Source organism: Nicotiana tabacum, chromosome 21 (genome assembly GCF_000715075.1).
Source record: "Nicotiana tabacum cultivar K326 chromosome 21, ASM71507v2, whole genome shotgun sequence".
NCBI lineage: Eukaryota > Viridiplantae > Streptophyta > Magnoliopsida > Solanales > Solanaceae > Nicotiana > Nicotiana tabacum.
Genome location: NC_134100.1, coordinates 98,950,692 through 98,961,926, shown reverse-complemented (window position 1 = coordinate 98,961,926; position 11,235 = coordinate 98,950,692). Strand labels below are relative to the sequence as shown.

At 35.7% G+C, this 11,235-nt stretch overlaps 1 protein-coding gene across 1 annotated transcript; it reads right to left on the bottom strand.

Moving 5' to 3' along the window:
- Nucleotides 1-296: 296 nt before the first annotated feature.
- Nucleotides 297-10,274, bottom strand: LOC107776078 (uncharacterized). The gene is given in 16 exon segments (XM_075241606.1): nt 297-1,100; nt 2,779-3,101; nt 3,944-4,150; nt 4,762-4,905; nt 5,620-5,691; nt 5,901-5,972; nt 6,061-6,132; nt 6,412-6,483; nt 7,398-7,469; nt 7,568-7,642; nt 7,865-8,011; nt 8,377-8,527; nt 8,529-8,585; nt 8,695-8,823; nt 9,113-9,430; nt 10,139-10,274. Coding segments are annotated over 14 exon segments (1,659 nt in total). The 5' UTR covers nt 9,311-9,430; nt 10,139-10,274; the 3' UTR covers nt 297-1,100; nt 2,779-2,910.
- Nucleotides 10,275-11,235: the final 961 nt, after the last annotated feature.

The window sequence follows — 11,235 nt, the reverse complement described above, 5'->3', positions numbered from 1 at the left end:
AGAAAAAAATCTGTTTTCTTGTGTCGAGAATAAGAGGGGTATTTAGAATACAAGTTATGGGTTTCACTAAACTCATAGCTTCGGCTCAAGCCCGGTATATTTGTCAAATTAAATATGTACAAATAATAAATTTTGAATTCTTTAATTCGATGGAATATAATAAAATTTTAAATGTAAACTCATAAAATTCAATCCTGAATCTGTCTCTAGTCTAGACACTCCAAATTTTTGACTATTAAATTTTAAATTTAATAGGGAAAGGATTAAGGATTTACCCGATGTGAGATATCACATTGTTCGAGGCACCATATAATTTTTTTTAATATTTTCTTGGGGATGCTAACTCAACGACAAAGTACTCAAGTTTTTAAGTGCGATTAGTCTCTTTTACACACATTTCTGTGGCTAATGAATTTATTCGTATAAATCATTTAATACTGCTAAGATTATTAGCATTAGGGTAGGCGATGGCCGCTGCATGGTGGAATTTAGCAAGTTGCCGGAAAACGGCACCACCTACCCGAGCAAGAGTTGTGCTCACCGGGTTGAATTGCCACAACAGGGGCCTTCCTCAAGGGAGGAGTTCATACCCGGAGAAAGAAAGCAGACTACTAAATCTACTATTTCAACATATTGTTTGCACTAGTCTCATAGCTCCATCTGCCCATCTGAGAACGACGCCCTTCTTGCAAAAGCTCTTCTTACGCTAACCCTGTTCGTGGGATCTTTTATCCTTTCCTTCTTCCTAGGACAGTAAGAAGACGTCACTGAAGTGGACATTCATCTTAATATATTATAACTTCAAGAAATAGGCAAGAAAGATAAACACAATGATTTTTGCTTCCCCTCTTAAAATCCTATAAATAGAACAGAGGGTTTTTCATAAGCATGCATCAAGGGAAAAAGCTCCAAACAAATACACATTATTAGGGAAGAAATATGGCTTTCACTTATCTTGAAGTAACCTTAGCCTTAGATATTGTTTCACAGATTCTCGAACCTCGGACAGACAGAATCTCCATGCATGCCTTCAGTCATACATCCCCCATGTTAGTGTGTCCTCCCCTTAGTATGCATCCAACGGGTGTTAGCCGACACCCCTTCGTCAGAAAATTACACTGTTTAACTCGGTAATTTTAAAAAAAATATATATATATATACGATATAATGACACCCATTGACTTTTTGGTAAGTTAATTTGTTTCTTTATATTTTGACCCCTTAATAAAAATCCTGGCTCCGCGCATGCCTCCCCTTCCTAATACCTAAACAGAGTTCTGTCTGTGGCCTCAATAGGGTACCTTGAAATCTTTATAGCATTCTTTTTCTTTCTTATATTCTGGTTTTTAGAAAATAATAAAAATGGCCTACCAAGGAATTATCCATTTTTTGGGATGCCCCCGAGTCTTTTTCTCAATTTTCATAGAATTCATGAATGGGCTGGAGATGTACTTTCAAGAACTGGAGGTACTTTCTTGCTAAAAGACCTTTGGTTTACTAATATGGACATTCTTGTCACAGTGGATCCTGCAAATGTGCATTATATCATGAGTGCAAAATTTCAAAATATTCCAAAAGGGCCAGAATTCAAGAAATTTTTTGATGTTTTAGGTGATGGGATTTTTAATTCCGAGGAAGAAACTGAGTCGAGGGTATATCGGAAACAACCTCTCTACCATTCACAGCGTAGGGGAATGTCTGGGTACACACCACCTCCCCATACCCCGCTTATATTATTTCACTGGGTTTGTTGTTGTTGTATTCGAGGAAGAAACAAAGGGAATATGCCAAAGCATTGATCATTAATCAAAGATACCACAAGTTTTTGGTGAAAACTATTGATGACAAGGTGAAAGGTGGCCTAATTCCAATCCTTGAATTCATGTGTAATAAAGAAGACAGAATTGTGGATTTGCAAGATTGTTTTCAAGAGATTCATTTTTGATATATGTAAATTAGTCACTGGCTTTGATCCTGGAAGTTGGACCAGAAAAGAAACTAAGTAAAGCAGTAGAAGTTGTTGACCAAGTTATATATTAATATTAGTATACATTGATGAGACATGATGAGTTGAGCAAATGAGCAAAAAACTAAGGAAGAAGAAAAAGGTTTTGATTTATTAACATTATGCATAGTCAATGATGGAGAAACAGAAATTGGGATGAAATTTGGTAATAAATTCTTGAGGTATTAACAGTGGCGAAGCCAGAATTTTCATCAAGAAGTGTCAATATAAAAATAATTAGATACATCAAAAAATGAAGGGGAGTCAACGTATGGTAAATATACATAAAATAAATAAAAAATTATATAGCAATATAATATAATTTTTCGGCGAACGTTCAATGTGGCTCCGCCACAGGTATACAATATTGAATTTCATGTTCGCGGGTCGTGATGGAATTAACTCATGCCTTACTTGGTTCATTTGGCTTGTTTTCACAAATCTTGAGGTTGAAAAGAATATAAGGGAAGAACTTGGAGCAATTATCTTAATGGAAGAAGCCAAAAAATAGACACTTTTTACAATAGAAGAGTTGAAAAACATGGTTTATTTACATGCTGCATAGTGTGAAGGATGGAATCCATATGGGGAATGGATTCCTTGGAATTCAAGCCATAGATATGGATATCGAAACTTTCAAGAAATATGTTTAACTTTCACAATCAAGATCGAAAAAGCTAAAACAATAACCCCATTGTTATGCATAGATATAGACCCCTTGCTGTTATTTGTTTATTTACACACACAAATGATTGTTTATTTACTGTACATACCTGATGAACCTAGATAATGTGTCGTTCGGGATGTGATTTGCCAAGCTGGGACAATGAAAGCCGTCTGACCCTACCGGATTAGGTTGCGAAGGCATCTCCTTCAAAAGCAGACCGGGGAAAGAAAGAGCTATGCTAGAGTTGATTAGGCCGATATCTCACAAGATTTGGAAGGGCATTCGTTTGAAGTTTCATAATCTCAGATGCTGTCACATTGCAATATTCCAAGTCCAACGAGCGCAAATTCTTCAGAGGCTTCAAATGTTGCAATCCATGATTGGTGATGCAAGAGTTTGAGACATTTAGAGATACCAATAATGTCAGTCCTGCATTTTCAGAAGAGATGTCAAATTAGGCCAAACCATGAAAAAAGATAAACAACCTTGTTCTCCAACAGAGACGGGTACAAGACCTAAATTTGATGAGTTCAACATGTAAGTTTATTAGTATCATTATACTTTTGAAACTATAGGCTCAGATTTAATATTTCTTGAAATTTTAACGGGTTTTCACATGCATCTCTATGTTACTTGTCGAATAAACTGGCTGCAACTGAACCCACTGCTCAACAGCTGCACGCATCCGTCCCTGGTTTCTAGCAGGCCATGGGCTCTATGAATAATCTGCTATCTACACATTTCTTTTTAAGCCCTCCACTAACACACACACACACATGCAAGTCCAGAAGTTAGAATCAAAGGATTCAAAAGAAATGTAGTAATATATCAAGTATTAACATTTTAAAACCTTTTTACGTATGTATATGTTATTCGAGCTGAAAGTATTAGGTCCAGTAAATCAGACCCACTCTTGAATCCATATTTGGACACATGATAGATAAACATTTGGACAGTGTGTCACAAACTTGGCAGATTAAGAACTACTTATAACTTTTGCAGAGTTGCACACAGTATTCCGCTTCTGAATACATACATGTAGATGTGGACGGAGACTACGTTTAATCCATGGATTAAACTAAATCTAGTATTCTCAACAGGAACATTGATATTTATATGTGAAAACCCGTTAAGATTGCAACAGATATCAAATTCTAACCCACAAATTTGAAAGCACAATGAGTTCAACGCTAAGAGCCTAACATTTGAATTCATCATGTTTGGATTCCCACCTGCATTTGCATGTGGCCTACTGAATAGAAAAAAATTACCTGATAGGAGTTCCAAGGTTTTATCTGTCGAATTTCGGTTCTGTGAAAGGTTCAAAAACATCAGGGAAGAAAGATCCTTTATATTCTCGACTCCAGCATCAGTTAATGCACCACCACAAAGGTCTAGCGATTGCAGATTTCTGAAATCTGATGAAATATTGATACACATTCAGAATTTGAAAATGAAAAACTCGTTAGCTGGAATATCTACAAAACTGAGTACCACTACATATTGTTAATTACCAAGACACCTGCTAAATATATATCCATTTATGATGAATTCTCACGACACAGAACTAAACTTAGCATAAGCACCAAAAGAGGGGGACTTAATTTAGTGCCCGTGACCTAAGATTAAGGCTCCATAAACAGAACCAGGTTAAGATATAGGAAGAGAAGAACACATCTTAGCACCTGAGATAAGACTCAATGCCTAACAAAAATTGACCCAAAGAAAAGTTTGAATCATAGCAGTAAAACCTATACTCCGTAGAACCAAAAGAATTACACGCTTAAGTTTCTAGCAGCAGCATCAACTGGAAAAGAACTTATATGATATGGCTACACATGCTACAGAGGAATTGTTGCGGCGAGTCACATCTCAAAATATAAGTACATTTTGGATTCAGCATCTACTAAGCATTAGCACTTCGTCCCATGCTGCGCACATACATATTGTTTTACTAGATATCTACGACTCCTCTGTCTAATTAAAGGCTTTCCCATAAGTAATAGAAGATTATGAGATTACGTCTCTCTAAACTATATATGAACTCTGAACTTTAGTCACTGCCAAGAGATAATTTTCCAAGGCTTACCTGTGAGAATTGCAAGACCGGAATCTGTAATTTGGCGCACATCCAGATTAAGTGACTTGAGACGTGTCAATCCAGATAACTTTTGCAAACCATCATCGGTTACTAAGGTGAATTTGAGGTTGAGTTCTTCCAACTTGGCCAAACCTAAAATAAATGAATCATTCAAATCTATCATAAAACATGCAAAATAAGAAGTCGATCACATCAAACTATCAAATGTTTCGCTGCTGATATATGAAAAAGTGAAAAGAATTGACACTGAAATGCACTTAAACACTATCAAGAAAGTCGACATAAAAGAGAAAAATCCAATAAACTTGGTATATGGAAGATGAATCAAAACCAGCAACTACAATATGAAAATAGCACCGAGAAGATATGTCGCGTGGACTCTCCAAAATGATGCCGCACCTGTGTCGGATCCTCCAAAAATACACTACTTTTGGAGGATCCGACACACACCGGGCGATATTTTCATAGAGTCCGAGCAACATAGCCGACAAGATAGATGATGAATTCTCACCAAATTCGCTATCTTGCAGTCCAAACATTTTCCATTTTACTAAACGAGATGGCTGTAAATTCATTTTTTAAACCTTTGAAAATGCAAGTAGACAATCACTAAAACTAGTCCAACAGACAAATTACTCAACATAACATGTCTGCAATATATGAACACATCATGTCTATCCAAGACTCTAAATAATATAGAGCTCATAGACAAGGAATATTCCTCTAGCACACACGAAATATCCATAAACTAAATGGAGTATGTAATTTTATGGCTTGGCTTTATTGATCTGCAAAATCAAGAGGATGGAAGGGAGAATCTTTTTGGAGAATAAGAGCTATCTTTACCAGCTAAATGAGCCAGTCCGTCATCCGTAGTCCTACAAGAGTCCAAGTTCAGGGCTTCCAATTTTGTCAGACCTGCAATATTGATCCTATGGAATAAATAACCAAAAACTATAGAAGATAATAATACACTCCATGTGAAAGAGATCAATCCAGTAAATCTAACGCTTTGACAGAGATTTTTATGTTGGACTTCAAAAGCATAGAGGGGGTTTGAAAATATTAACGAAATTTTAAAATGAAATATAATCTGCGATGAACATAATCAAAGAGGTAAGACAGACCTTCCAGATAGCCCAAACATGCATCCGTGATGTGGTTATATCCCAAATTCAACACCTTCAAATTGCTGAGTGCTGCACGGTACACAACAATTGGCTAAATATGTAACATTATCTTTCTCTAATCAGTTCGCTATGAGAAATAACGGTATCTGCCAGTTACCTGAAAACTTTTCGCATCCATCATCTCTCAGGCAACATCTATTGAGATTTAGAGATTGCAGCGAAGGGAGTGCTATAGAATAAAAAAAGGGTGTCATTAGAACACTACTATTACCATCCTCAGAGAGTAACTTTAGAAATCATTGCTGATTTCTTCTATGACTGCAACAACATGTTATCGTGATAAGATAAAACCAAATAGGTAGGACATCCACATAATGTAATCCACACCAATTAAAATCTCCTCTAGAAGCAACAAGGTAGAGAAAATGTATTGCAACCTATCTGCATGTGTAAATATCAGAGTGTAACCACATGAGAAGCATTTTAAAGGCGACAAGAGAATGCAAACCTGAGATAGTATCCAAACATGAAGTAGTAACATGGGATCCTTCTATATTTAGTACAACAAGTTTGTTCAAACCTAAAAAATCGAAAGGAAAGAAAATCTCAATATATAAAGGAGAAAGACTATAAAGACAACAACCTTAGATACTTACATAAGCACAGTAAGAAAAAGACTGTATGACACTCTTATTTTAGATGTTCTATCTATCAAACTAACTTTTCCACTGTTTTTTCACTACCACTAAAGTTACACAAGTTGAAGTACCATCATAAAATCCGTGTAAGTCCAACACCATCTTATAAAATGAGACAGAGGGAGTACTTAAAAGGGGATAACTGAAAAGGCACAACTAAAGGTATATCGGAAAGGTAATTTAAGGGATACAGTAAGAAAAAGACTGTAAACTCTCAAGATCAAGTTGGCACTGAATGTCTGAGTCTGTGACATCTCGCCCCGTAAAGGGAAAAAAAATTTATTTTCCCCTTCCTTTCAAATCAGAAACTGCAATGGCTCATACAACTTTTTTGCAACCAGCTAAGATGGAGGCTTTACATCTAAAAAGTTCCTAGTTTATCATACAAGATATCGAAATGCAAAGAAAGAGCTACCGGCATCAGGAGAACGAAATCAAGTTTTTATGTTCTTGCACAAATCAACTCGACAGTCTTATAAACTGGAAAAAGTGAACAAAGCCTATGTTGCATGGATTCTCCAAAATACTGCGGCTCCCATGTCGGATTCTCCAAAAATACACTGCTTTCAGAGAGTCCGAACAACATAGAACAAAGCTATAGAGGCTGTGACCAACTTCGGCTTCAAGTTAGAAAATACTCTGCATGTGATTTTGTAGAAGAGAAAGCAAGAATATAACTTCAAAATACAATGCAAGGGCTCCCTAGCATGGAAACTACAGGATGGACCTCATAGGACCTATCATCACCATCATAAGACAATGCAAAAGTAATTACAACAGAAATACCAATTAGTACCTCTAAAATAAGACACTCCATAATCTGTTACGTAGATACACAGAATCTGAAGTTCCTTCAAACTCGCAAGCCCTGAAGTCCGTCACGTGAATATGAGCAAACTTTCACATAATAACAAGCACAGTAAGATGACATGTCTGAAGATTTTGAGGCACATTCACTGCCAATACCTGCCAGAGGCTTCATATCTGAATCTGTAATGCACTGACAACATCTTATACTGAGAGATTCAAGTTTTGTCAAACCTGAAAAGAAAAAGGTACTCTATATTTTAAGTTGAACTTCACCAAGATGGTGGAATAAAATTCAAATATTAGTCGCGAATGGTGATTATAACAATTAAAAATAAATCATTTTTCATGGTGTGGAAATCAAATTGTCTCAAGATTTACGGTAGGTCCACAAGAGAGCATTAACCGAAACATGTCCACAAGGATCAATGAACTAAAATAGAAAGCATAACCAACCTTGAAGATGAACAAATCCTCCATGAATCTGTGGACACCTCTCGAAATCCAACTTAACCAATTTATCTAAGCTGGATAAAGCTTGCATAGCTTCAGCAGTAACCGAAACACATTTTCTAAAACTCAAATATGTCAAATTTGAGAAACCTGAAAGGCACAAATTTAACCATTGTCAGCACCAAGCAACTCCTTCACGCGGTACAGTTTACTAGGAAACATAACAGATTGAATCACAAATTGACCTTCTTCGCAATTCAACAAGTAAAAGAGTAAGATAATGCAAAACACACAGTGGATTCCCATAGGTGGGGTCTGGGGAGGGTAGGGTGTACGCATACCTTACCCCTACCCTGGGAGCGCAGAGAGGCTGTTTAAAGTGATAGTAACAGTTTTTCTTGTCTTCATATAACACTCCATTTCTATAGGGGAAAACAGGCTTGCAAGAAACCAATACACATTGGCAAGCGAATAAGAAACTATTGCGATTTGCGGGAGAGAATAGAAATAACTACCACTGACTTGCTTTATCCCCTGTTCAGAAATACAGTCACAGCAATCGAAAGATAACACTTGGAGGTTTGAGCAATTTTGCAAGAGACTGAATCCAAAATCCGTGACATCAGAACCAACAATATATACAGACAGTAACGATGATCCTTGTGAATGAGACGACATCCATCCAATTATCTTTAACTCCTTTATATTCTCCCATCCACATATCCTGTCAACAAAGAAAACTTTCAAAACAAATAGGCCTATAAGATCTTGTACTAAAAAATCACTTGATTCGCAATTTTCAATATGATTTTCAATGTGAGTGGGGATTTTACATGCAGTGCACAGTCTCTAAAAGCTTCGATACAATCATCCGAAAGACAGTTTGAATAAACCAGATTGTTGAATATCAACTGGCTTATATCCCTTGGCAGCATTGAGAATGAATGATATCTGTTAAGGTCCTGTTAATAGAAGAGAGCATAAGATCTCCTTAACCAAAAGAACTCAATAACCTTAACGGCATAGGCGGATGCAGCCTATACTAAATGAGTTCAGCTAAACTCAGTATTTTTGACACGTAACATGAATATATAAGTGAAACTAAAATTTCAACAAATATTAACTTTGAAACCCATAATTTCAAAAGTACAATACGTTCAGTACTAATAAAAGTAAAGGCTGGACCTATTAAGTTTATATCCACCGCGATCCGTCTATGCTTAATGGAACATATAAGAGGAAATCAATCACCTTACGTATTCTATGAATGCATAATTCCATGAGGGACGGACAACCGCTTCCTCCCGGATGATAATCTATGACACTCTCAAGAAGGAAGGACTGTAGACAATTTGAGCTACCAAATTTGAAGCGTCTACTTGAGAAACCTCTTCTACTAATGTTATCATCATCATGCTGGTCTCTCTTTAATGAACAAGCACCCCCCATTTTGGAATTATGTCAAGAAGACCCGCGTTATATTATCACGAGCGCTAGAGAGAGGTGTAATCCATTCGAGAAAATAGCACTCCCATTCATGTTGTAGTTCCTGAATAGGCACCTAAAGGCCTGAAAGAGATCAACGATAGAACGTCAAATTTCTTACGAGTTTAAGTTCTGTGTACTGATTGTGTATAAATTGACATACAACAACAAATAATTCTTCATCAACAAGCTTGACACATTAACCTACTAATAGAATAATAACATGTTACACTCGGTTAAATTGCACTGACATCAACAACAACAACAACAACAACATCAAACCCAGTGTAAACCCATAAGTGGAGTCGGGGAGGGTAGTGTGTACGCAGACCTTACTCCTGAGTTGCTCAGGCAAAGTAAAGAATAATTAAGTGTCTGCTACTTTTTCTTGTTTCTGGATTCTCCTTATTGTATAACATCAAACATCATAGTCTTCACTTTATACCTTAAAAGCATTTGCCATTTCTCAGAGTTTACTTTATTATTATACCAATAGACATTTCTGCTAAAAAATCATAATCAAAAACAAAATATTCCACACAAAATGCAAGAAAAGAGATTGCATCATAAAAACAAAAGTTTTAATACCAAATCCAAAAACTCATTAGATAACAAAAGAAAACAATCACAAATCAAAACCAAATGTTTTCTAATCAAAATATAACCAGAAAGCATGTGTGCATGCAAAAGAAAAAAAGAGAAAAAATATATATATATATATATATATATATATATTGTGTTACATTTGAAGAAGGAAAAAAAAAAGATGACCATAAAAGAGCAATTACACACCTTAAAAAAGAGGGAGTGCTCCAGAAGCTCCAGAAGCAATTTCTATAGAATAGAATTAAGAATGGAGCTCAAATATATGACATTAAAAACAGGAGATGACAACATGATAATCAGAGAATGAGAGGCACAAACCAAGAAGCTTGTGGGTACATGCCACGTGTCCAAATCTTTGTTAGAAGAGTGGAATTTGCGGGGTTCCGTTCATAACGATAAGAAACAATCTTTTTATGTCTTGGTTTCAATTCCTAGTACTGTGTTCTTTTGTTTTCTTCCTTTTTCTAAGGCGTCACATGTTTTGTCAGCCTATCATTGAGCAGTGCAAAATATACTACTAGAGGATAAGGATATATTATCCAGAGGATACTCTCTAAAACTTGGGGCGATAGGAATTCATCTAATCTCTTTCGTCGAAAATTTTGTTATATATATATATATATATATATAAGATTTAATATTTTTAATTTTCGCAAAAATTATGCACTCGAACAGTTCGATACATAAAATATTTTATGTTTATGTAAAATTTAAAAATCAGTCAGTGATTCATTTTATGACTCGAGTCCCTGACCTAGCGTAAAGGTCACACGAAAATAATCCTGCTGCCACTAAATTGAGTTGCACATGCATAAGAATAACCCAATAACTTTATACATTTGTAATGCTTACATTATTAAGTCACTTTTTTAGAAAATAAAGATACATGTTACAAAAAAGAGAAACACGAGATAAACTAGAGATTGAAACATCTAAATTTGTGATTATAATATACTAGAATATATCACTATTTATATACAAGAAAAATAAAAAGGGTACAAGGAAACAAAATATTTTACACACTACTAGAAATTCGGTAAAAACCGACCAAAAAAATCGACCAACGTTGGTCGGTAATAGCCAAAAATCGACCAAAACGCGACAATTTACGTGTGGACGGTATTTTTGTGGTCGGAAAGGAATACCGACCAAAGTTGGTCGGAAATTACCGATCAACTTTGGTCGGTCAATTAAATTCAAAAAAAAAAATATTGCAAAATAAACCGACCAAAGTTGGTCGGTATTTTAATTATGTAATAAAAAGATTCACCATCTGGGAATCG